Genomic DNA, 27,055 nt, shown 5'->3' on the forward strand with positions numbered 1-27,055 from the left:
CGTACCTTCTTTCTGAGCCGCACTTGTCCTGTAATGATGGCCAGAACATACATTTTTATAATCAAGATCGTGCTGTAGAAAGTAAACGATGCAAACACTTCATTTTCCATCATTTTCCAGAAAGGCGGGAGAGGATTTGTGTTGCCTTAAGCAGGCTGCAGCCACTAGCAATCTGAGTCCCCTGTGAGAAAAGGGGATGGATCACTGTTTTATTCAAGTCTAAACATAAACTTGTACACCCACAGACCGCCTCTTGCTTGGTACATCCAGGATTGCAAGAGCTCAACCATATTTTAATTCCTCAGATCTATAGATGCAAAAAATCCACAGTTAGCAAAGACAGACACCTCCCTCCCAAACACACACACTTTGAACCCTAGAATGGACCCATTTCATGTTATTTTCATAAAATATTGGTGACTCTCTGGATAGCAAGCCCTGGCCCTTCTTCAGTGCTCCAACTGGGGCATTTTTGACAATATAGCTACATCAAACAGGGGTGTTTGATCCCCGACCAACACAGTTGTGCTGGCACAAGCCCCCAGTGTAGCCCCAGTTATCCCAGCCAAAATGTGCTTTGGCTGGTATAGCTTTGTTACAGTTCTGGAGGGAACCGAACCTGCTCAAGGAGTTCTGTCAGGTCTCAATCCGCCCAGTTCTCTGTGGGAGGCAACCTGCATCCCTCTCCCTGCAGATCGGGGCTTTAGGCTTCCAGTCTCCCCACGATTCACTGCGATTAACCCAGCAGGAGAGACCTTAGCCCAGCACCCGTGGCTCGCTCACTCTCAAAGGTCAATGGCAGGGTCACCAGTGACCAACCAGCCTTCCCAGAGCACCAAAGCACTACTGAGAAAGCGGGACAGCAGTCTACCCACATGCTAGCTTACCTGGCGTCGCCCTCTTCCACAGGGGCCCTCCAGGTCCAGTCCTTCCAATCCTGCCAGCAGGCCTTTCCCTCTCGCTTCCAGTTTCAGATCAGTGCTTCGGGTCTAAGCGAGGGTCACTCAGCCAGTTCAAGCTGACCCTTTATCCACAAAAACTCCTGCGTCTCCCTGGGCCTCTTGAATCTGCTCGGACCAGTCTGTACAATTCCCCCCAGGGGCTGCTACTTCTCTGGAGTGATTTACCTGTCCGGGGATTTGCAGTAATTAGCCCCCCCTTGATATTAATGCCTGCGCGAAACTCAGCTAGAATACGATCCCTCACTCACACAGACACAAGGTTCCATGGCAATTCCTGGGTGTCTGGCACATCTTGCTATAATAGTCTCTTTAAATCACCACATTTCCAAGGTCTCACCTCTGGCACAAGCTTGTTTGCTTTTGGAGGGCGTGGCGGGCGGGGGAGGGAAGTGTGGGGGGGTCTCCCATAAGCTATACTGGTTTTGCTGGTAAGCTGTGTCCACAATAAGAGCGGTGTGCCGGTATAGTAGACTGGCGTCGCTGTCCTGGCAAAGCACGCCGAGCGTACACCTGGCCTGGGGTGCCATTGTAGCTTTAATGCTTTCTTGACATTTTGGGTCCAGCCCTCCCCCTGTTTGAGGCAATGAAAAAGCTCCTGATAACGTGCATGGTGCAGGATCAGGTGTTATGTCTCCTCACTGTAGCCCAGGGTGGGCAAACTATGGCCCGGGGGCCACATCCAGCTCTTCAGACATTTTAATCCAGCCCTCCCACTCCCACTGGGGAGCGGGGTCCGGGGCTTGCCCCACTCCACATGGCTCCTGAAAGCAGTGGCATGTCCCCCCTCCAGCTCCTATGCGTAGGGGCAGGCAGGGGGATCCACATGCTGCCCCCGCCCCAAGTGCCGCCACCGTAACTCCTATTGGCCAGGAACCATGGCCAATGGGAGCTGCAGGGGCGGCGCATGCGGACGGGGCAGCGCGCAGTGCTGCCTGGCTGTGCCTCCGCGTAGGAGCTGGAAGGGGGACATGCCGCTGCTTCCAGGAGCTGCTTGAGGTAAGCGCCGCCCGGAGCCTGCACCCGTGACCCCCTCCTGCACCCCAACCCCCTGCCCTAGCCCTGATCCCCCCTGCCCTCTGAGCCCCTCAGTCCCAGCCCAGAGCACCCTCCTGCACCCCCAACCCCTCATCCCCAATCCCACCCCAGAGCCCGCACCCCCAGCTGGAGCCCTCCCCCCCGCACCCCAACCTCCTGCCCCAGTCTGGAGTCCCCTCCCACACCCTGAATTCCTCATTTCTGGCCCCACCCCAGAGCCCGCACCCCCTCCTGCACCCCAACCCCCAATTCTGTGAGCATTCATGGCCTGCCATACAATTTCCATACCCAGATGTGGCCCTCGGGCCAAAAAGTTTGCCCACCCCTGCTGTAGCAAGTACTGATGTGGTCTATCGTAGTACTTGGCCGCAAGATGGCTCAGGAGAGGGGGGAGTGGGAAAGGGCTAAGAAAAGGGCTCATACCAATCCAAACAGCATCACATTTTTCAAATACACACGCATGACTGCCCTGGTTTAATGAGACAGAGCAACATGCACCCAACATGCCAGTATGCAGGAATCAAACCACATCTTGATGGATCTGCAGTGGTTCTCAACCAGAGGTTTGCGTACCCCTGGGAGTAGGCAGAGGTCTTCCAGTGGGTACATCAACTCATCTAGATATTTGCTTAGTTTTACAACAGACTACATAAAAAACACTAGCGAAGTCAGTTTCCTACAGACAATGACTGGTTTATACTGCTCTATATACTATACACTGAAACGTAAGTACAATATTTATATTCCAATGGATTGATTTTATAATTATATGGTAACAACGAGAAAGTCAGCAACATTTCAGTAATAGTGTGGCGGTGACACTTTTGTATTTTTAGGTCTGATTTTGTAAGGAAGTCGTTTTTAAGTGAGGTGTAACTTGGGGCACACAAGACAAATCAGATCCCTGAAAGGGTACAGCCGTCTGGAAAGGCTGAGAGCCACTGATTTAAAGTAGCTAAACCAGTTCTGGTCTTAAACCAGAGATTTATTTATGCAGAAAATTGGGTAGACTCTTTTCTCTGCTTGGGTCGCTAATCCAAGCTTCCCTCCCACAGCTGAAGAGTGCCCCAAGGACCCTAGCCCATCCCCAGGATATCACCAAGCCTGTTAAAGAGAACAAGGGAAGGGTAAATTAGGGCAGGATGTCTTGCTTCTCAGCCTCCCATCCCCAAGGAGCTATTAGACCCGCAATCTCACTGAGGCGGGGAAGCGGCCATGTTTGTTCTGCTCCTCAAATGTAACCTTGAAAACAATTAGTTGCTTAGTGTTTTCCGGCTGGGAACAGAGCTGAGGAAGCCGTTTCTGTCTGAGCTATTTGTCATTCCAGGCCACGCTGCAGCCTCGCACGCAAGTTTTATGCTCTGTAGGCCGCAGTGGAGCATGGACCCTTCCCTGCCCCCGTCCAACACGGCCTCTGCTGTTGGGGGGTGTCTGTCCTGTGCAGTGCATCCATCTACTGTCCCCTCCCATGTTCACAGCATAGGGCCCGGATCTACAAAACCCACCAACAGGCCAATCAAGCCCGAGAGCGGGAAATCCACGTCCGTTACTTACATATTGGAACTGCAGCTGCTCCTCTGGCAATCAGAACAGCATCACCTCCTGCTGGCTGATTAGTCATTTCTAGAGGGGCCAAAGGTACCAGGCCAGGGGGGGATTTGGTTTTTTTAAGCAATACCTGATACTTGATGCATTTGGAAGGCAAGAAAACCAGGGCTTTTCCCAACTAGCTTATGGGCCCCAGTTAGAAGATCCCAGGGTGGCAAGTGATCCGATTGCACACAAAGAGTAGATTTTCAGAAGAGCTCAAAGCCAGATTTTCCAGCACCTCCCACTGTGCGGCTTACGGCCAGATTTTCAACAGAGCTGAGCACCCAGCCCATCGAGCTCTGACCCATCTCGTTTGGGAGAGAAGGGGGCAGGCGGGACCCAAGCCAGCAAGGGGCAGCTGGTAAAGAGGGTGCTCCCCCATTGGGAGTGGGCAGGGATGGGGGATGTCTGAAGCAAACCCCCAGAGCCACAGACCTTGGAAGGGTTCATCATTCCCCACTATGACAGTTGGGGAGCAGCTGCTTGTCAGCACCCACCCCCATGTCACAGCCACCCTGACTGCAAATGCCAGACTTTCTTTCCCCGGGAACTCTGCAGCAAGGGGATGGAAAATTCCCTTTGCTGCTAGCCCTGCGCAAGGTGGAGAAACAATCCAGGCCAGGAGCAATAGATCAGCCTAGGTATCAGCTCCACTTCCCCTCTGCTATTTACAGAGAAGTGGGGGCTAAACGACCTTGACTTCTAATCAGTTGGCAGATGGGAGGGACACACCAGCAAAGCAGAGGAAGGGAAGCGACAGGAGACATTCCCTTAGGATCTCCTAGCCAGCACCCACCTGGGATTTTCAAACCTAGACACAGATGGTCAGATCAGCAGCTGGTAAATCAAGGCAGCACCGTTAAACTTTGTGGAGTCACGCCAGCTAAGGATCTGATCAGAGATGCTTAGGGACAGTAGCTTCCTAATCTGTATTCCCATTTCTGCTGCTGCCCCCACAGCTCCTTTCCTTCCTTACAAAGTAACCGGTGTGTGGCACAATGCAGCTGCAATACCTGGAATCAGGTTCCCACCAGCAGACAAACTAGCACGTCTCCTTGGCGCCCTGGGCGTGGCTAATTTCCTCCTCCTTGGCATTATTAAAGGGTCACCGGGAGGCCACAGGTGCCTTGGCGCCAGGAGCCAATTAACCCAGACAATGCCCATAAATCATCCACGTACATTTCAATCAAGTGAAATAAACAGCAAGCTGAGTTTATTTATGCATGTGTAGATAGGGGTAGATACAGACGCAGGTGTATGTGTATATATCATGCATATATATATATATATTTAATGCCATCAGGTAGTACACATAACAATCTATAGTAAGCCCATGTTTTTTTCTCTATTGTTACCCCCTATTCCCACCCCATTTTTGATGCTCTCTCACATTGTCTCTTGCCTTCATTTGCTCTCAGTCCAACAGTCGTGACGCTCTGTTGATTTCAATGCGGCTCTGTGCTGATGCTGGTGCAGAGGGCTGCCTTAGGCTCATTATCGGTATTTCACACTTATATTGGAATAGAGCCCAGAGGCCAAGCAGGTCGGGGTCCAGTTGCGCTGGGCACTGTGTGAACATACAGAAACGACAGACCCTGCCCCGAAGCACTTACAACCGAAAAGAGCCGCGCCTCTCGTTGCAGGATCACGCTCTCTGCTGGATCGAGCATTGACCGGGAGCTCTTTGGCCCAGAGCCTCAAAGGGTGTGTAGGCTCCTAACTCCCCTGAAAACAATGGAGGTTAAGAACCTAAATCCTTTTGAGGACCTGAGCCTTTGGGACTGGGGCATCTTCCCAGCTTTCGTTTTATTCTCTACGCTTGCTTAAACAACTTGCTATTAAAGGGACACTCCTGCTGCAGCATGCCCCTATTCCACCTGCCTCCCACCTGGGTAACATATGTTGCAGCCTACGGGTCAAACACACTCTCAGCAACACTGGTATCAATTCAGAGCAACACCGTGACTTACGTGGAATGACTTTAGATTTCCACTGGTGTAACGACGGGTCTGATCCGGCCATGCTTACTCACACGAGTAGCCCTTACTCACAGGAATAACTCCATTTACTTCAGCGAGTAAAGCCTGGTTTCTCAGAGCAGACTGTAAGGGGTCAGGGACCGTTTCTTTGTTCGGGGTGTGTACAGTGCCTAGCAAAATGGGGTCCATGACTGGGGTTCTAAGGCTGCCTCAGGACAGATAACGATAATACATGGGGCTGTGTCTGATTTACCTGCCCGCAAGGCACTTACGCCACAGCCAGATGGATGCTACAGAAGGAACGCTAACGATCCCAGGCATGCGCTGAAGGAGTTCACGATTAATTCATGGGGTTGGAATGACCCAGAGGAGGAGGGGACGGCAGTTTCACATAAAAACGAAATAAATGACTGCACTTTGGAAGTGGACGAATTCTTCTGGAATACAATCACCTTCATTCCAGAACACTGTGCACATGGGGTGTTACTTTGCTATACCGATGCTCAGAAATTTCCCCCCATGTAGACAAGGCTGACAAGAGCGGAGTGACTGGGAACTATACACCTGGGAACGGAGGTATGCAAGTATGAATTTGAGTGGCGTGGCGGAGTGTTAATCTCTCTGCTGCAAAGATCAGCCCTGGAATCAGACATCTAAGAGCTGCAGCATGGAGGCGCTTGCAAGACAGCTGAGTTTTAATAACCCAGGGTCACCTTAAACCAGCATTTCCGCAACTTTTGAAAAGTAGAGTCCCACTCCAGGAAAACAAAACCCATCTCTCTCTCTCCTGTAACCCAGCCACGCAGTAACAGCCTCCTCATCTTAATCTATGTTTTTTAGGTGTTTGCACCCTGGCCCTTCCGCTGGGAAATGGTGGTATAGATCTCCATACAGTCTTTTTCTTACATGTTTTGGTGAGCAGTGAGATACTTTCATGATCAATGTTGTTAACTATCATAACTGGCGCCTGAGTTAGCACCTACGGAAATGAATGGTGCAGTTCACACATGTCAGCAGTCAGGCTCTCTGCAAACTCAGGCAGACATCAGTTATGCATGGGTCACGTTTTGATGCTTTTCTTTGCAACCATAAAAGCTAGAGGCTTTTTAAATGAAAACTAAGACTCCTCAGAACAACTGAGAGGTCTGTCCATGTCCCCCCAGTTAGTCCTTTGTGCCCCCTGGTGGCATGCCCCTCACTTGGAGAAAACTGCTTTAACGAGCCAAAACAAACAACCATATCATTTTCAAGTCTCTGCTCCTCCCGTGTGGCTTGCAGATAGACTGCTAGTTTGAGGAAATGGGGACTATGGAAGGGGCTTCAATCTCTCTTGTTATGAGCTTCACATGAACTCATTCCACAACCTCTCTCTCAGGGTGAAAGAATTTCTTGGCTAAAACTCATGAATGTGCTGGGACACAGAACAGCTGCAAAAGATGGGACTGAAGCGCAGGGTTTAGTCTAGTCTTATCTATCCCCTTGTTTTAGCATTTCCTGTAGACATAGCTGGGTTTTAAAACCTGGATCTGAGAGTAAAGCAACACCTGTAATTCTGGGAGAGATACACACTGGGCCGGGGAGGGAAATCAGGGGACTGCTGGAAGCCAGCCTCCTCCTCCTCACTTTCGCTCAGACATGAATATGGCAACTGCCATCTGGTTCTGTTCCAGAGAACTACATCACCTCAGGAAATCATTTCTACAACAAATGTAGAATGCATTTCACATTGCTGCCTTGAAAACTGGACTTTTCAGCCAAAAATATAACTAGCAATGTTTCTAAACTGCTGAAATTTACAAGCATCTTTAATCTTTGACCAGGTAGAACAAACCTCTTCATCTCTGCTTATGCAACCTGAAACTGTCCCCAAGGGGAAAGTATCTTATAGATTGGTGACTCTGAGACAATGCTATACTAATCCCCCCCCTTCCCCCCCGCCACTATAACAATCTACAAATCTCCTGCATCTCACTTCATGGCTGATACCGAAGATTCTGCAGTGAGAACTTAGTTGACAACGTTGTTGATGATAAGAATACCTAGCTCTTTATAGCACTTAGCAGTAGATCTCAAAGTGTGTGAAGAAGTGGGCTGTAGTCCACGAAAGCTTATGCTCTAATAAATTTGTTAGTCTCTAAGGTGCCACAAGTACTCCTGTTCTTCGTTTTGCGGATACAGACTAACACGGCTGCTACTCTGAGATCTATACTGTATTTATCCTCACATCACCCTTGTGAGATAGGGCAGTGCGAAGTGGGTATTCACCCACGAAATGCTCCAATACTTCTGTTAGTCTATAAGGTGCCACAGGACCCTTTGTCGCTTATTACCCCCATGTTACAGATGGGGGACCTGAGGCACTGAGAGGCTACGTGACTTGCCCAAGGTCACACAGAAAACTTGTAGCAGAGCAGGGAATTAGACTCAAGTGTCCTAGGCTATTGACCTAACCATTGGGCTGTCCTTCCCCAGGCAGATCCGGTGTGTAACTGGCTGTGGAGCGCTAGCAGGCAGAAACACTACTCCTTGTCTGTCAGATCAGCCGCTAGGGACCAGAGCCACACAAGGAGCCTGATCCAAAGGGAAATCACCTAGAGTCTTCCCACTAACTTCAGCAACTTTGAATCCAGCCCATTATCCCTTTCCTCGCCCTCCCTGCCCATCCTGGGGAAGGGGAAATAGGTCATGTGGCTTCTTCTCAGATGGGTTGGCAGTGGAACATGCCATGATGGTATTTCAGGGTTTCATTGGCTGGTAGCAAGGTTTTGTGGTGACCGTCGTCACTCGCCCCATGCTGGAGGAAGAAGAAGTCTGGTCCCTGGCTCTAATGATAAGACTAGTTCCCCTCTCCCATTCAGTGCCCTCAGTCCTCTCACTTGGTCCCTAAGGGCTGGTCTGCAGTGGCATAGCTGCCTCTCTGAGGGGTGTGAACCATCTATCCCCCGGTGTAGACAGGAAAACCTACCGTCCTTTGGAGCGGTGACTATCTATGCCGAAGGGAGAACCCCTCCCGTCAGCCTAAGCAGCGTCTACACTGACGCGCTACAGATGCGCCACTATAGCGCGGCAGATGCACTGCTGTAGCCTTTGAAGTGTAGACAGGCCCTGACTCTGAGGCCAGGGGTGTCACGTGCCCCTCCAGATTTCTGCCAGGGTTTATATCGTTTTATTTATTTATTTATTTGCGGGGAGGGAGTTCAAAATCGGTGCCCTCCCCTCATCCCCACTACCACCAGTTACACGTCACCTTTTCAGATTCTGTTCTCGTCTTCCACTGCAAATGGGGGTTGTTTTAGCTGCATTGTTTGTGGCGCCACCTGCTGGACGCTCTCGTTATAGCTACCACAACTCTTGCTCTTCAAGCTATTGATTCTGGAAAGAAGAAAATGAATACCCTTCTTCTTTGAAAAGCTGGGGCTTACCGGTGCCACCTCTTCAAATCCCAAGAGGAGATGCTGCTGAAATCCTGCCTCCTGCACAAATGGCAGTGCCAGGGTAGAACTACAGACATAGTTACAAAGGGCCTAATTCTAAGCTCAGTTACACTGGTGTAAATCAGTAGCCAGTGGGGTTACACAGCCATCGAGGTAGCGTGAGCCAGATCAGAGTCAGGCCCGAAGGCAGCAGAATAGGAGGTAGGCCTGGTCTACACTAAGGCCACAGTTAGGTTGAACGAGCCCCTGGGGTAGAGGTGGTGAGGTCAACAGAAGGATTCTTCCATCAACCCAGCTACCCTCTTGGAGCTACGTTGATGGGAAAACCCCTTGGTCACTGTTGGGTTTCGGTAACACTCCTGCAGCGCTGTAGAGCTGCTGTAGTGCAGACATAGCCTAAGTGAAAAGAATGAGCATGAAAAGGCTTCTATCCCCTCCAAGGCTTTCCCTTCCCTTCCGGAAAGCTAAGCTATTCAGGGCAGGGGCTGTCTGTGGGCAGGTCTACACTTGGAAAACTGCAGCTGCACGGCTGTAGCGCATTAGTGAAGACGCTAGCATGCCAGTGGGAGAGCGTCTCCCGTCAGCATAATTAATCCACTTCCGTGAGAGGCAGTAGCTACGTTGCTGGGAGAAGCTCTCCCATTGGCAGAGCGCTGTCTGCGCCGGTGGATTTTTCACACCCCTGAGCGACGTCATTGTACCGATGTACGTTTGTAGTGCAAACCTGGCCTCAGTGTCTTGTGCAGCACCATGCACGTTGTCTGAGCATAAATAATATTGAACCACTACATTTTCAAAAACCCTTGCCCAAATGTATCCCCTGGTGTAATTCCAGGGTTTGAATGGGACCTGGATTTGGCCCAAAATGATTTGGGAGCTTCCATGTTGAGTGGAGAGACCCCACATTAATGCTTACAGCAAGTAGTAAACCCTTGGACTAGCCCTCCCCAGGTCTCTTCTCAAGGAGAATGAGCCTGGAGAAAGAATCCTTGCTATTTCTCTTAGAAATCTATGTGGTACCTGTGCAAGGATTATTGTTCTGCTCCTCGGGAGATGCTCTTGTGTCCATGGCTTGTGCCCAAACATCTCTCACTCCCAAGTGATTACAGAATTTCAGAGCTTGTACCAGGCACTGGGGGTATGCGACTTCTCTGAGATGGAATGCATTCATACCACAAGCATTTACACAACAGAGTACCTCTGGTCCAGCCTGACACACGTCTGTTAGTGCAGCCACGTTAGCTGAAGTTAAAAAGAAAATACTGCCCCATTGGTCAGAAGACGTGAACGGAGAGATAAATGGAAAGGAAGTGTTGGCTATTGGTCAGAGCTGGGACTCTTGGGTTCCATTACCCACTTTTCAACCGACCCACTGGGTGACTTTATGGAATTCACTTGGCTTCTCGGTGCTTCCATTTCCAAAATGTAGATAATAATGCGCATCTGGAACATGGGCTGTTGTGAGGCTTAGTGTGTGTAAAACACTTTAAGCTGCTCAGGTGGGAAGCACAAAAGAAATGCCAAACATTGTTATCTAGCACCTTTCATGCTCAAGGGATCTCAGAGTGCTTTACGGAGTAATCAGTTAAATAGGCAACTAGTAATTGCTAGATTTGGCTCAGCCCCCAGTGTCCATCTAGCCACGTATCCTGTCTCTGACAGCGGCCAAGACCAGCTGCTTCAGAGGAAGATGTAAGTACCCCACAATAGCAGATGTGGGATATGAGATCTCATCTTGATCTCTAATAGTCGGAGATTGGCCTACAGCCAGAAGCAGGAGGTTTGATGTACCTTCCACAAAACCTGTTATGAATTCAAACACTGGATATTCTTGATAGCCATGTAAGTGTCCAAACCATTTTTGAATCTTGTTAAGATCTTGGCCTCAACGACTTCCTGTCACAGTGAGTTCTACAGTCTGATTACACGTGGTGTGAAAAAGTACTTCCTTTTATCAGTTTGATTTTCCCACCTTCTAATTTCAATGCATGTCCCCTTGTTCATGTATTACAAGGGGAAGAGAAGCTCCTCATCTACCCTCTCCAGACCCCACATTCTTCGATACACTTGTATCATGTCCCCTCTTATTCAGCTCTTTTCTTTTCAATCTCTCTCCCTAGAAGAGTTTTTCCAGGCCATTGATCATTCTCATTACCCTTCTCTGAAACCCCTCTATTTCTGCACTATCCTTTTTGAGATGGGGTGATCGGTACTGTGCATGCTATTCCAGATCACTGAGTTATTTAAAGGCATTATAATATTTTCCATATTGTTCGCCATCCTGTTCCTTATGCATCCTAATGTCTTTGTTTTTTGACTGCAGCTGCACATTGAGCAGAGGTCTCCATTGAGCTGTCTCCAGTGATGTTTCATTGAGCTGTCTAAATACTCCACAGGAGACTACTCACTAGATAAAGAAATTCAAACTATGTTTCATTAAGGGAAGCCCATCCCAAGCGTAATTCCACAGCCATTTAGCCACAGATTTGAATATAGTTCACACTGGCTCATAACATTTCTTCTCTTTATTCCTTTGGAACTTTTCCTTACCCATGAATGAGGTCTTCTCCGTGGCTATACGTACAAGCCCATAACCGCTCTGTAGAGTGGCTGTAAACACCTACACCTCTAAATCATTCAGAATTGTCAGCTGCAAAATTCCCATCTTGCTAATGTTCATTTAAAAATAAATAGTGATCAGAACTCTGCACACATCAATCTCTTTGTGACGGGGTAGACTAGTCCCAGAGGCCCCTTGCTAGAGGTTTCAGGGTCCTGCAACACCCGCCCCAAGAAAGGAGTAGTAGAGGAGTCCTCCAGACAGCCTAGAGTGGCTGCAGGGGAAGCAGCCAATCAGAGAGGCTGCAGGAAGCAGCCAATCAGGGCCCAGGAGGGCCATATAAAAGGAGCTGCAGAGCCAGAGACAAGTCAGTTCCTTGCTGGAGCCAGTGGAGTGCAGATGGTGCCCCTAGCTGGCTAAAGGGAACTGCAGAACCATGGACAACTCAGGACTGGGGGAGCGAGGAAGAGCCCCTGGCTGGCTGCTGGGCCTGAATGTAGAAGAGCCCTGAGCTAATGGTGAAGGCTTGATGAAGGCTGGGGCCACGGGGAAGTGGCCCAGGGAACGGAAGGTGGTTTCGTTAAAGGGACACAGGCATATGGCTGTTATTCTTAGGGTCCCTGGGCTGGGACCCAGAGTAGGGGCTGGGCCCAGATCCCCCCACGCCCTCAAACGCTACTAGGGAAGTGGGCCTGCAGTTGAACTGAGATAAACCCCCGGAAGGGGAACTAAACTAAGAGGCCCAGCCGGGGCCAGAACAGATCAGAGAGGGCAAAACCATTGCCTCCAGGGAGGAAGCCCTGGGGGTATGGCCCGATACCATGGCTGGGACTATTTAAAGACTACAGACACACCTGACCGGAAGGGGCGCTCAAGAGAGATGGGTGCCACCCCATTCTACTCTTTGAGAGGGACAGAACAATTGCATCTGCCCAGAGAGGCAGTGTTGCATAATGGTGAGATCAAGGGACTGAAAGTCAGAACGCCTGGGTTCTCTTTGACTCTGTTTCTTCATTGCATGATCTTGGTGAGTCACTTTCATCTCTCTGTATCTCTTCTTACCCATCTGCACCATGGGGATAATGATACTCCCCTCGCTGGCAGAGGGTGATGTGAGGCGTAATTAACAGATGCTTGTAAAGCACTTTGAGATACTTGTATGAAAGAAAGGCAATGTTGAAGTAGAAAGTATTAATGATGATTAATTCCCTCTGCTCATCTACATACACAGTGAAACAGCTGGACTAACGGAGGAGGTCGTATTCAAAACATCATGAACAAAGAAACCCACATCTCTCACTCTGTCCCCTATTTAATGACTACGTATCACTTGTTTCCAGGGAAGCAGTGCTGGTGCCAGCGGCCCTCTTCCTACACAGATGCTGTCACAATGAAAAGAAAGTGGACAGCTGCATCTGGAAACTGGACTGATCCAACTCAGAGGAACTTGGAAAGCTGCCTAAGGTGCCACAGGGTTGCCTCGGGGCTCAGTTTAAATGGAAGGGGAAGACTGGAATATGGGAGGTTGCTGAAAAAGTGAATCTGCTCTCAGAAGTTGGAGGGGAAATCAGAATCATGAATCGGCCAATGAGAGGTTGTCTTGATGATGTAATTCTTTTTCTTTTGCACTGTATTGCTCGGGTGTGTTTCCATTCAGTGCCCTGCTAGCGAACGGCCGCAGCCTCTCCAAGTGGGAGGAGGCACCAACCTCGCTCCTGTAGTTGAAATTCACTTTCAATAACAACAGCTATTTTTTTTAACTTGCCTCCAGACTCTTCTATTCTTTTAAGCCAAATACAGCAAGGACCTGGTGGAAATAGAGGGCCTGATTCTGCTCTCACTTACCCCAGTGCAAATCAGGATTCGTCCAGTGAAGTCGATGGAGTTACACCTGCGTAAAACCAGTGTGAGATTAGAATCAGGCCCCCACTTGGGCCTGACTTTTCATTGCCCTGGTAGCGTTTTACCCTCGCCTTGCACTGATGTAAATGACAGCACACGGTGCAAGGCAGTGGAGAATCAGGCCCTCTCAGAAAGAAGTCTATGCCAACTGGCTCTGCTGGGGGGACCTGTGATTGGAGCACGCCGCCCCAGTCCATGCAAGCCAGTCCCACTGCCGCTTACTGGCAAGCCCCTTGCGTCTATTGGTCCCCCGCATGAGACTCTTCAGGGACAGCTATTTCTCAGGGCTTCACTCTGTGTCAGAACCATTGTCCAGAGTCAGGCTAGCCACGGGGACTTCTTCACAGCCGTCCTTGGCATCGGAGAAGGAAGAATCCGAGTGCAGGGCAGAGATGGGCAGGTAATCCTGGGATTGGGCCTTGGGGAAGACTGAGAGCTCCAGGCAGCTGGTGCTAGGCTGTTTGGTTGTCACATCCCAGATCTCCACCAAGGGGGAGCACACGGCACACCCCATGGTCAGCCACTCAGGGGCACAGGAGCTTGGAGGTTTCAAGGCCAAAGTCTGACGCTCCGGGCTGCACAGAAATAGACAGGCTGGTGGCGTTCCACTTGAGAGATGTCTCTGTGCTGGGATTCCCCAAAGAGGCGGAAATCAAAGCCCTGTGCCTTTCCCAGCCTGGCTGGTACGGCATTCTCCAGGCCCAACGCTCTCCATCACTCATGCCCAGGGTTGCTGGCCGTTCAGAGCCATTGTGTTCTCCGGTTATCGACCCTTCCAAGGGTCTCTATAACAAAAGCAGCTTTTAGGAGACCATGAAGATGGGTTCTTGTCCTCAAGCCTCAGTTCTGCTGGGGCAGTGCAGCAACATTCTTCGTTGATCCCTGCTCCTCCCAGGGCCCCTCGCTCAGCTCCCAGCACACAGTCTGTCTCTGAGCAGCCTTTGTTACATTAGGCGAGGAACCAGACTTGGCCTGTGAGAACAAATCAGGGAAACAGTTTCAGGCAGCAGCGCATGGCAGCAGGCAGTCACTTCTTCTTGGCATGTTCGCCTCTTCTGGAAACCCGTCTGGCACAGCTGATTAGAACATACAGAGGCATCAACGGCAGCTCTGCAAAACTGAGGTCTTAGTGAGCCCCATGGACTCTCCCTCGGCAATAAGATACACACCAAAACCCAGGGCATTTAGCCTTGCACACCCCAAGCCAGGAGCGGTTCTGGTCTGGGGTCCCCCGTTTCAGGTCAAAGGTTCTGGTTCCAGTCCCGGTCAAATAACACTTAGCACTTCTCAAGCACCTTTCACCTGAGGGTTTCAAGGTGCTTGACAAGCATCCATACAATTAATACTAATACATTAAATATTGAGGGTGAAATCATGGCCCAATTGAGGTCAATGGCAAAACTCACATTGACTTCTGGATTTCACCCCATTTCTCTCTCTCTCTCTCTCTCTCTCTCTCTCTCTCTCTCTCTCTCTCTCACAGGAGCCTGAGCTATGCAAACAATAAAGAATCTTGACGGCAAGTTATTCTTTTCTTGCTGCTTCTAGGATGGCGAAGAGAATAGAACGTGCCAGGCTTGAGGTCCACCAAAGCCAAATGGAAATGGATTCTCAAGTTTCCGATTAGACTAGATTTAGAGGCCATAATTTCCAAGCAGGATATAAATTTATTAGGATCTAAATCTAGTCGTTATCTCCATTTAACAGATGGGAAACCAAGACCTGGACAGCTTAAGTGACTTACCCAAAGTCGCTCAGGGTAGTGCACACAAAGCCTGGGCTCTGACTCGGGTTGGCACCCAAGCCTCTCTTCTGTCCACACTCAAATCAGTCTGACTTGGGTCAGCCACCACTCAGGATCCTAGGATCCTGCTAGGGAGGTGGGTCCAAGTCCTGTCATTTTGCAGCGTAGACTTACCTCAAGCCGCAGACCCAAGTCAGAAGGTCGGCATAGTGCAGTGTGGATGAATTAGCACAGCTGTGAGACCCAGACCCAGAAACTGTAAACCCAGGTTTACAATACAGCTTGGACGCTCAAGTACTGGCACCGACTCCTTGGGGGGTCCGGGGCTGGAGCACCCACAGAAAAAAGGTGGGCCCTGCCAATCAGCTTCTCCCCCTACCTCCCAGCACCTCCTGCCCGCTACGGATCAGCTGTTCAGAGGTGTGCAAGAGGCGCTGGAGGTAAGAGGGCGGAGCAAGGACAGGGCACACTTGGGAGAGGGGACGGAACAGGGCAGGAAGAGGTGTCGTGCAGGTAGACAGAGGTGGGGCAGGGATGGGGCCATGGAGGATGGAGTGGAGTGGGGGTGAGGCCTGGGGCAGTGTGGAGGTCAGGAACCCCTGTGGAAATGAGAAAGCCGGCGCCTATGCGCTCAAGCATGGGCTGGGATACACTGAGTCACAATCCCAGCTCCCACAGACCCGGGACTACAATGCAGTGTAGACACAGCCTCAGAGAGTGGCAGTAGCAGCACAGGAAACAGAGCCCAGGTGTCCAGACTCCCAGTCCCTTTGTCTAACCACTAGACCACAAATGACTTCCGTATCGTGGATGCGTAGTTTCCACGTCCAAACAGAATCTCACTGCCAGCACCACAGGTGCAACCTGATATTCCATCCTCAAGCTGTGTTGATTCAGCTTTGTACACCCAATGCAGACCCTGAAATCAGAACCCAGCTGGCAATTTTGCTGAGGATTATGCATGAGGAAGGAGCAAACCCAGCCGTGTTCTGCTGCAACTAGGGGTGAAAGGTCAGGTTGTTAATCCACCACACTCGCTTCCACCTGACCCTGTTGGGGTTTTGTTTCAGTTACTGCAGCAGGGGGTATGTTTCATTCAAACGTCAGCCAATACAAATTGCATGGTAGCTCTATTATTTATTTGCATCTGGACATAGGTGATACCTGAGATGCGCTGTATCGCCTTTCCCTGCAATATGAACCACCCTCCTCAGCACCGCCCAATTTCCACCTCAACTCATTAACAGGCTCTGCAAAGGCCCCCGAAACGCGAGGGCTTCGGGATGGGTATCCAGGCCAGGCTGGAAGGCATCAATTCCAAAGGAAAGGAAAAGGAATGTGACAGCTTCGCACGTGTAGATGGATTCATACAGCCTCCTTACCCAGCCCCATCTCTCTCACACTGACCCACAAACCCAACCCGGTCATTATTATGAATAGGAACTGGACAGCCCAATTCCCCCAAGTGGCTTAGAAAATCTCAGACGGTATCTACAACTAATGCCTGTGCCGACAAGGTCCTGCTCTGCCAAGGTGTAAACACAATCTGCTGAACAACATGCTGCAGGCTATTGTGGCAATGGGATCTAGTGGTTAGAGCAGGGGCACTTGGAGTCAGTGCTCCTGGTTTCTTTAGCTCTGCCTCGCCACTGACTCACTGCATGGGCTTGTGCCAGTTCCCGTCCCCTCTCCGTGCCATAATTATTTACCTACCTCGAAGGGCATTGGGAGGGTGAACTCATTCATGTCTGTAAAGTGCTTTGAGGTCCTCAGAAGAGAGGTGCTCTAGAAGGGCAAAGTGTTACTGATTTTCATTCATCGAGGAGCTGCACCCTGGCTTTAAAAAGCTCCACAAACTTGTGATCAGCATCCGCTCACTGCGCATGGCACCACCGTGGGCCGTACTGAGCCAGCCGGTGCCTGCAGTGAGAGCAAGGGAAAGCATCTGTGCGCCCACAAATTTCTGCAGGATCAGAGATGCTTTCGGTGGGCGAGGTGTCCATGCAGATAGGCTGGTGTAAGCTGAGTTGTATGGCTTGAACTGCCCTGTGCGTCTCCAGTGATCACATTCCTGCTGACACTGGGGGGTCAAAAGCTGCCGAACAACGAGGCGCAGAGCCGTTTTTCTCCAGTATTTGTTGATGTCAACCCAACAGTTGAGGCAGCTCGTGCCTGGAGTCCTTATCGCAGCCTTTGCAAAGCAGGCTTGGACTCAGACCTTCCTGAGTCAACCCCGCCATAGGAAAGCAAAGAGGGGCATCAGGGAAGGCTCCAGGCCCACGGATGGTTGCTGACATGTGGCCAGCGGGGGCGGGGATGACAGCCGAAAGAGTAAATTTCCAGGAGCATCTGAGCAGACATGATCACATCGCAGAGCCCAGTGTGAAGGTAACACAGAGCCTAATTCTCATCCCCCACCGGATTTACGCCAGTCGAACTCCCTTGACTACAGCAGATATTCACGATGTGCACTGGAATGGGCAAGAGGAGCCTGGGGTGTCCCCAGTAATGGAGAGACGCAGACACCCTTGTGGCTACAGAGATGGAGGAAGGCTGACTTACCACTGGCCTGAGAGGTGGGGGTGTGAGCACCCCCAAAGCCCAATGAAATCCAGGGGGGCTGCAGGTGCTCAGTACCTCCAGAAACCCGCCCACAAATCGTTACTCATCTTGGGCCATTTTTTCCCTTCACTTCTCCCAGTGTCATGCAAAATGGGGCTGCTGCACCCATGAGAACTGGGGATGTTTTTTAAGAGGTAACAGAGAGCTAGAGTGGCTGAGATTTGGGGGAAATCATTTCCCCCAGGAACAAAAGAAAAACAGACAATATTTCCCAAGTCACATAGACCTGGTGTACATGGAGCTGTTCAATACCCCAGCGTAGAGAAATAATCACACCCAGCCACACAAAACCCCCGACCTCACAGCTACACAAGCACCCCCCCCACACACACACACAATCACAAATACATATATGCACCCATACAGATCTAGCCACACAAACACAACCTAGTTTTGTTCACTTGTAGATACAACCATACATCCGCATACGCAAAGCCACATGTACACACACATAAACACGTCGCCCCACAAACACACCGATATCCAAACATACGTCACCCCCGACACAGGGAGTCACACATATACCCCAACAGCCAGTCGTTGTCCTGCACCCACACATCCCCCAGGCTCAGATACACCGAGTCATATAAGCCCACATGCAAACGCACTCATAGACACATGCAACCCTCTATGAGCATGCACACACACACGCAACTGCACAAACACCCGCAGAGCTACACAAACAGATGTGCCTCTTTTCTCTTAGGCATAGACATGCGGAGTACAGATACGTGCATGCACATTTTCCCACACCAACGTATATACCCCTACACTGAACGTCGACTGCTTAACAGCTGCTTTCCCCTTCCAAACCAACCTGGGGAAAAACAAACTCCCCCTGAACCTCTGGGACTCTGAAGTCAAAGACTATGGGAGCCTGGAGATTGTTGATATAGTGGAATTAGGTCTGAGCAATCAGTGAGCATCCCGCTCCGGATCAAACACTGCTCTTCCTAAAGCCAGTCAGAGTCAGGGCTCCTGGATTTGAAGAGATTTCTTGGATTCCCCCTTCAGCTAAAAAAGCCATTCACCCCTCCTGGAGCTGCAGGTAAAGAACATAGCAGCTGGTGGAAATGACAGACTCCACATGACTTAAAATGCCTAGCGGTGTTTGTTCTGCACTTGCAAAATGGCAATCCTGCCTTCTGCACTCATTTCCGGGTGGGAAGCTCACTGTTTGATAGGTTTCAGAGTAGCAGCCTTGTTAGTCTGTATCTGCAAAAAGAAGAACAGGAGGACTTGTGTCACAGAGGTTGTTACAGAGGTGGTAAGACAACTCCCACCTGTTTATGCTCTCTGTATGTGTGTATATATATCTCCTCAATATATGTTCCATTCTATATGCATCCGAAGAAGTGGGCTGTAGTCCACGAAAGCTTATGCTCTAATAAATTTGTTAGTCTCTAAGGTGCCACAAGTCCTCCTGTTCTTCTTTTCACTGTTTGATGGCGCTGGGTATGGAGATGTAAAGGTCAAAACAGGTAAAACTGGTCGGACTGCTCCAACTAACAGGATTCCACCCAACACAGGGAGTGGGGAAACAGAGAAGAGAAGAGCTGTGACCCCAAGCACACCCACCCCACCCCTCACCTAGCCCTCGGCTGCACAAGACTTACCTTTCCAGGCTGCTTTGGGAAGAAGTGAGAAGACAGTCGATCCCAACACCTGTGCAAGTGCCATCAGAGGGAAATGGCTTCAAACACACTGAGCCTTTTCGCTTTCTCATCTTTCACGTCTGCTCACGGCTGTGTAATCCTACCCCAGCTGGAGCAACAGACTCAGGGCTGCTTGGATGCAGTGGCACGTGTTTCCCTCTCAAGACAGCAGGGGAAGGGCTGCATTGCTAATGGTTATCACCCGCAGCCAGAGCCTCCACTGGTGTAAATCTGCCCAGGGGTTTGGAGCCGGGTCATTTCCACCAGGTGAGGATCTGTCCCCACTCGCCTCCCCCTTTGTAGCTTGTTCGCTCTTGAGGGCAGGGCCTGTTTCTTTGTTCTGCGTCCGCACGGTGCCTAGCGCTGGTCTAGGGCTGTGACTGCTAGGTGCTACCACAATCCAAATAATGGTATTAATTCAGATTGAGCCACAATAACCCGTTACGTATTCTGCTGAGCACTCACTCCCCTGCGGCTCGCACATTCAAGAGAGCTCCATTTGTCCAACAGAAGACGCGTACATTCCCCCAGACAAACCCCAGGCAGCAGTTAATAAAAAGTCAGTGGAAGGGACTGGGTTGCTCAGGGGACTGCTAGCAGGCTGTGGGGACCTATCACTTCTAGATCACTGGCTAAAATCAAGCCCAGATGGCGGTGGCTGGTGGTGGTCCAGTGGCCTGGAATGAGCTGGTGATCACAGGCCTAGACAGTAGGGTGACTGGTGATCACAGGCCTAGACAGAGTAGGGTGACCGGTGATCTGTGGATAAATAGAGCTCAGTCCATTTCCTATTGTGGAGGTGGCCCACGTCACAGAAAACACTGTTGCAGCTGGATGACTTGTCGGCAGCCTCAGCAGGGAGGCCAAAGACGGAACAAGCCATAGAGAATGAGCTCCCCCCATTCCCTTAGAAGTCAGAGTTGAGGCTCATTGGTGAGGGAAGCTAGTTAGCCGAGCAGCGTACACGTGACGTTTGCACTGGAGCTGCCTGTCTGGGGCTATAATTAGAGGATTCAGTTTGCAGGGCTCCCAGCTCACCAGCATACAAATTCACTTTCAAAGTAAAGCCAGGGGAACATCTCCATTGGGTTCACTGGAAAAATCAGGGATTGTTGGCTTGTGGCAAAGATCACAACGTGCAGAAAAGGTTTGCCTCATTAGAGAGTGAGAGAGCTGGGCTTGCAAAGATTCCGGATATCCTGCCTCCAAAAGCGTGGCTGTTCTGGGATCCTCTTGTTATAGCAGGATAATCCGGGGCTCTGAGCCTCACAGTCCCCGCTAGTTTCTGACCTGCTGAGTCACTCTGGCCCTGGGGCTTTCAGGCTGCGAAAGTGTAGGGACTACAGTGCCATGGATTGGGTGCCACTGCCAGCTCCCTTCCAGGTCAGCGCTTTGACAGGCAAGTGGACCATGAAGATGGGCCCAGTTCAGGCTACCCTGGAGCCATAGTAGAGCCAGGCCGCTGAGCTCGCTGGGAACAAGGCTCTCAGGACACAGCTCCTGCCGAAGGGAAGGGCTGCAGGTCGGCATGCCCAATTATTTATTTAACACAAATTCCCCACCCTTGTTTGCTGTTCATCTGTGATCCAGTCCTTATCATTCCTCATCCAGACACTTTCACTGAGTGGGGCAGTTGTGGGACTGCTGCATATTAGCCCATTAATACAGATGTGTATTAAGAGTCTGACTCTTGTGAATAGTCTGGCCCCTACAGTAAGGTCAGTGTAGGACCATGGCAGATGACTAGGATTTCCTGTATGATTGTATTGATCTAACGCAACAGGGGGCTGTGGGAAGAGCTAACTGGAAAGCAATACAATAGACCCCAGCACATCCTTGAAAGAGAGTGGGGCAAAGGGTTAGCTTCCAGGATCCCATCTCATCTCTCAAGCCTCCTTCAGAGGAGCCTGGCGATCAAAAGAATCCGTCAGAGTTTAAAAGTCCTTCTCAGGGGGAGAAGGGAGTCACTGTCAGAAGCTGTCTAGAGAGACAGGCCGACACAAAGAGAGGGAGGGAGGGAATAGTCTAGAGGGGTATGGGGACTTGCGGAGGGAGTCTAAGCAGTAGGCCCCTCCCAAAGCCAGGGAATGGGAACCCTTTGGAAGAGCTAGCTGTGCACACAGTCTGTTTTGTCGGTTTTAAGGTCTGTTTTCTCTCAAATACTTTTGTTCTAAATAAATGTTTGCTTGGAGGAAGCTGTTTGGCCACTGATCAGCACTGTCATTGCCCCAGAGGGAACAGACTTGCAGGACCTATCACACTTGCTCTGGTAGTTACACAGAGGACTTCAACGCTGGGTGATTCTGGCTCGAGCCTGATGGTCAGAGGCCTGGAGAGGGTGCCCCCGGAGAGATCAGGAGGGATCAGAGATGCAGTTAGCCTGGTTCCTGGGGCACCGAGTAGTTTGAGCTAACAGCTTTCAGCCTGCGGGTCAATTGCGAGCCATCCTTTCCGACTCTTCACAACTTGTGGTGAGCGGTCACCTAAGTCACATGGTGTTGTCTCTGCTCCCTGATTGGATGGGTGAAACTTTTGAAACAGGAGAACAACAAATAGCAAACACCATGGCTGAATGTGAATATGGTGTGGGAGGGAAGTGCAGCCGAGCTCTGTTCCCAAACAGTCAGGCAGATGAACTCTTGCCCACACATTAAAGCTGGACCTACAGACCCCCGATGCTGTGATAGCCCTGAGACGGCCACTGAAACCCTTGCAATGTTCCTCATCCTTGACCTACAGCAGCTGAAACGGTCCTAATTCTAGGTTCCCACAGCTGGGTGCTGACTCACCCAGTCCTTGGCCTCTCATGTTCAGTGGTGCCAGATTATACAGTGGTTTTATGCTGCAGATAAATGGTCACTGAGACTAGACTGGAAGCTGCCCAACTCACTTTACTGAGGGGTTTTTCCCTGTTTGAATTTGAACCCAGGTCTCTAGAGAGGACGTGTCGGTGTGTGTACAACAGCCACTCTGACCTCCACAGCAAAACACATGAGTTGCTACCGCATGAGCTAAAGAGCCAGACTCTAGGCGGGGCTGTAACAAACTCATATCCGCCGTGGCCTGGGCACAGAGCGGCACACACGGACGTTGCACTAGCACTGCTCCTTCCTCCTTATTCCTCTTAGAAACCCCAGACTGGACCGACGCAGGGCAGGCTGCAAAATCTAAAGGAGCCTGTCCTGCCTACGAGGTTAAATGTGGCAGCACCTGCTCCCAGGGTGGCCAGAGATATGGGCAGCTCCAGTCACAATGGAGGATAGATAGTGTGGCAGGACAATCAGGACATGGAGCCATTCCCTGCTCCTGTCTCAAACATCCAATTACTGCCGGTTTAATTCAAATTTGAAGCCAACCAGATGGAGTGAAAGTTGCTCCCGTAGCCCTTCTGCCTGGACTCTGAAAGGCACGTTATTCTATTTGTTAAATACTGGAATATGACCGGGGGACGGAAGGGGAGAAAAATGATTGTGTGTGTGTGTGTCATAGACCTGCCCATTCTGCCTATCCGTGAGCTCAAGGGGCGCCCACAGCCACTAAACAGAAGGGCTGATTCTCAGGTGCACTAAGGAGTCTTTCCATCGTGCTAGCAGAGTACAGGGCTCTTCGAGCAAGTGCAAATGTCGTTTACTCATACAAGGCCCCTTTGCAACAGCAGAGCAACATCAAGCAGCTGTAGTGTAAATAAGAGTCCGGTCCAGAATGTAACGACAACTAGAGAAGAGATCTGATCCTACCAACCTGACTCAGGACAGCAGGGACGGGCCCTAAAATCAGATCCCCTTTCATATTCTTGTACGGTAGGCCGTTCCCCTCGCCTGGTTACATTGTCCAGGGACAGCATCTATCCATAAAAACATCCAGGATCTAAAACTTTTCCAGCTGTATGAGAAATCACCAGTGACTCCAAAATCCATTCAAAAGTCACACTCGTCCCCCAACGGAGGATTAAGATGTGATCAAAGAAATCACTTGCTCCTGGCAGGTTCTTCCTCACACCTCTACATTTTTCCCAGCAGGACCGTGTCCCCATCCTTCCCATGCATCACAGGCTCATGGACTCCCTCTCTCCTGCCCCCACACCCCACCTGACACACAAAGCGGCACCACACCCCGCAGAGTGGTGTGGGGACTTTGCAGTTCTCATCTATGACCCAGTCCTACAGTCCTCACCCAGGCCAAACTTGGCTGGAGTTTTTGCCTGAGTAAAGACTGCAGGATTTGGTCCTTGTTGCATAGTCTCTCTTCTCCCTGCTAGAACTTGGAGACAGAAATAAGGATCTTAGGCAAATCACTTCCCCTCTCTGTGCCTCGGTTTCTCCCGGTGTAGCATAGGGATAATGATCCCCACCCTTACCTCACTGGGGTGTTTTGAGGATTAAGCAATGTTTGCGCAGTGTTAAGTGATAAGTATTACTACTACCCACGCGTCCGAGAATGGCCAGATCTGTCCCAGTGAGTCACAGCCCGCCCCACAGTTCCTGATGCATCTGCAAAGTGCAGCCTGGCTCAGTGTTTGGATAAAGCAGCCATCCAGCTCCTCCTGATGTGCGTCAGAAGTGCAGTCTCTCCCTGCAGCTGCCTCCTCTGTGAGTTTAAAGGGGGCTCGAACCTGACCTCCTCTGGGAAGATGCTCTCAAAACAAACAGGCCTCAGCCTACTCACCAGCCAGCAGGCAAAGAGGGCGGGTGTGTGTGAAGGAGTCTGCACGCATGGATGTGTGAGGGGTAACTGTAGAAAGGGGAAGCTCTACACTCCCCTGAAGTCAGGGGCACGTTTTAAGGAAAAGGGAAGGGGCTACTTCTGTTCTAACTGGTGGCCAGTTTCATGATGCTGCTAATACATTGTACCAGTGGTGATACAAATAGCGTGGATTTGTCTAGTGCCTCTCACCTCAAAGAATCCCAAAAAACTCTTCAACTAGCGTTCAGCTTCCACTGTCACTGTCCAGAGACATCACTTTGTCCACCAACTGAAATGCAGCCACTTCTGGGATGAAACACATCAGCTGATTAATAGCCCGAAACACCTCAATGCATTCAGCTGGGAAAAGAATCCTGCTTCCGGCTGAAACTGCACGGGGAGCTTAGGAAGGCAGAGTGCAATTACCAAGCTCTGAATTTGGCCAGGATAGCAGACGTAAGACACCCACGCCCATGAACACCTTTACTTTTGCAAAAAAACCAGGAGTTCTTTAATGAGAACCAGTGGACAGTTTAACAGTCAAAAGACAGTCCCTCCAACACCGTCCTGGGGCACTGGCTCCATGCAGATTAGAAGAAAAGGGTGCCACCATCATCTGTGCTGCAATGCCTTGGTGGTTCTTAGGCAGTGTCTCAGACAAGTACTGACCCATCTTGATCCTATTTAGCAGGTAAGAGCTAAGGGGATAACAGCATAGATCCACTGAGGGGCTGGAAGGCACCTCAAGAGGCCATCCACTCCTTCCCCCCATGCTGAGGTAGGACTGAGTACACCTAGTTCAGTCCTGACAGGTGTTTAACCTGTTCTTAAAAACTTCCAATAACAGGGATTTCACAGCCTCCCTTCCAGTACTCAACAATCCTTAGAGTTAGGAAGTTTTCCCTAATATCTAACCTAAATCTCCCTTGCTGCAAACTCAGCTGATTACTTCTTGTCCGGTGGATAGCAGCTGATCACCTTCCTCTTGATAACAACCTTTTACGTATTTGAAGATGGAGGTCATGTCCCCCTCCAGCTCTAGACTAAACATGCCCACTTCCTTCAACCTTTCCTCATAGGTCATGTTTTCCAAACCTCTTATCATTGTTGTTACTCTCCGCTGGACTCTGTCCAATTTGTTCACTTCTTTACTCAAGTGTGATGGCCAAAACTGGACACAGTACTCCAGAGTACTCCTCACCAGTGCTGAGTGGAGCAGAACTACTATCTCCTGTATCTTCTCCTGTTAACACATCCCAGAATGGCATTCACCTTTTTTGCAACAGCGCCACACTGTTGATTCAGATTCAATTTGTGATCCACTATAACCCCCAGATCGGTTTCTGCAGTACTGCTTCCTAGCCAGTTGTTCCCCATTTTATATTTGTGCATTGGATTTTTCCTTCCTAAGTATAGTACTTTGCATTTCATAGATTCATAGATTCATAGATTCTAGGACTGGAAGGGACCTCGAGAGGTCATCGAGTCCAGTCCCCTGCCCGCATGGCAGGACCAAATACTGTCTAGACCATCCCTGATAGACATTTATCTAACCTACTCTTAAATATCTCCAGAGATGGAGATTCCACAACCTCCCTAGGCAATTTATTCCAGTGTTTAACCACCCTGACTGTTAGGAACTTTTTCCTAATGTCCAACCTAGACCTCCCTTGCTGCAGTTTAAACCCATTGCTTCTTGGTCTATCCTTAGAGGCTAAGGTGAACAAGTTTTCTCCCTCCTCATGATGACACCCTTTTAAATACCTGAGAACTGCTATCATGTCCCCTCTCAGTCTTCTCTTTTCCAAACTAAACAAACCCAATTCTTTCAGCCTTCCTTCATAGGTCATGTTCTCAAGACCTTTAATCATTCTTGTTGCTCTTCTCTGGACCCTTTCCAATTTCTCCACATCTTTTTTAAAATGTGGTGCCCAGAACTGGACACAATACTCCAGCTGAGGCCTAACCAGAGCAGAGTAGAGCGGAAGAATGACTTCTCGTGTCTTGCTCACAACACACCTGTTAATACGTCCCAGAATCATGTGTGCTTTTTTTGCAACAGCATCACACTGTTGACTCATATTTAACTTGTGGTCCACTATAACCCCTAGATCCCTTTCTGCCGTACTCCTTCCTAGACAGTCTCTTCCCATTCTGTATGTGTGAAACTGATTTTTTCTTCCTAAGTGGAGCACTTTGCATTTGTCTTTGTTAAACTTCATCCTGTTTACCTCAGACCATTTCTCCAATTTGTCCAGATCATTTTGAATTATGACCCTGTCCTCCAAAGCAGTTGCAATCCCTCCCAGTTTGGTATCATCCGCAAACTTAATAAGCGTACTTTCTGTGCCAATATCGAAGTCGTTGATGAAGATATTGAACAGAGCCAGTCCCCAAACAGACCCCTGCGGAACCCCACTTGTTATGTCTTTCCAGCAGGATTGGGAACCATTAATAACAACTCTCTGAGTACGGTTATCCAGCCAGTTATGCACCCACCTTATAGTAGCCCCATCTAAATTGTATTTGCCTAGTTTATCGATAAGAATATCATGCGAGACCGTATCAAATGCCTTACTAAAGTCTAGGTATACCACATCCACAGCTTCACCCTTATCCACAAGGCTCATTATCCTATCAAAGAAAGCTATCAGATTTGTTTGACATGATTTGTTCTTCACAAATCCATGCTGGCTGTTCCCTATCACCTTACCACCTTCCAAGTGTTTGCAGATGATTTCCTTAATTTGTCTTTATTGAATGTCATCTTATTGATTGCAGACCAATTCTCCAGTTTATCAAGATCATTTTTAATTCTAATCCTGTCTGCTTGCAAGTCCTCCCAGCTTGCTATCATCCACAGACTTGATAAGCGCTCTCTCCACTCGA

The 27,055-nt window shown here is 49.9% G+C and overlaps 1 protein-coding gene across 2 annotated transcripts in view; it reads right to left on the reverse strand.

Moving 5' to 3' along the window:
- Positions 1-19,645, reverse strand: part of PTGES (prostaglandin E synthase) — a 36,323-nt gene extending 16,678 nt beyond the window's left edge. The window contains exons 1-3 of one of the 2 annotated variants that reach the window (XM_024106092.3): positions 19,445-19,645; positions 888-1,127; positions 6-181 (exon numbers count right to left, since the gene is read on the reverse strand). In XM_024106092.3, coding sequence (XP_023961860.1) covers positions 6-113 — 108 coding nt within the window. In that variant the 5' untranslated portion in view covers positions 114-181; positions 888-1,127; positions 19,445-19,645. Of the gene's footprint in view, positions 1-5; positions 182-619; positions 639-887; positions 1,128-19,444 lie in introns of those variants that run through there. The other variant, XM_042854241.2, reaches the window with a different exon arrangement.
- Between the last annotated feature and the right edge of the window lie 7,410 nt (positions 19,646-27,055).

This window comes from Chrysemys picta, chromosome 18 (assembly GCF_011386835.1).
Source record: "Chrysemys picta bellii isolate R12L10 chromosome 18, ASM1138683v2, whole genome shotgun sequence".
Classification (NCBI taxonomy): domain Eukaryota; kingdom Metazoa; phylum Chordata; order Testudines; family Emydidae; genus Chrysemys; species Chrysemys picta.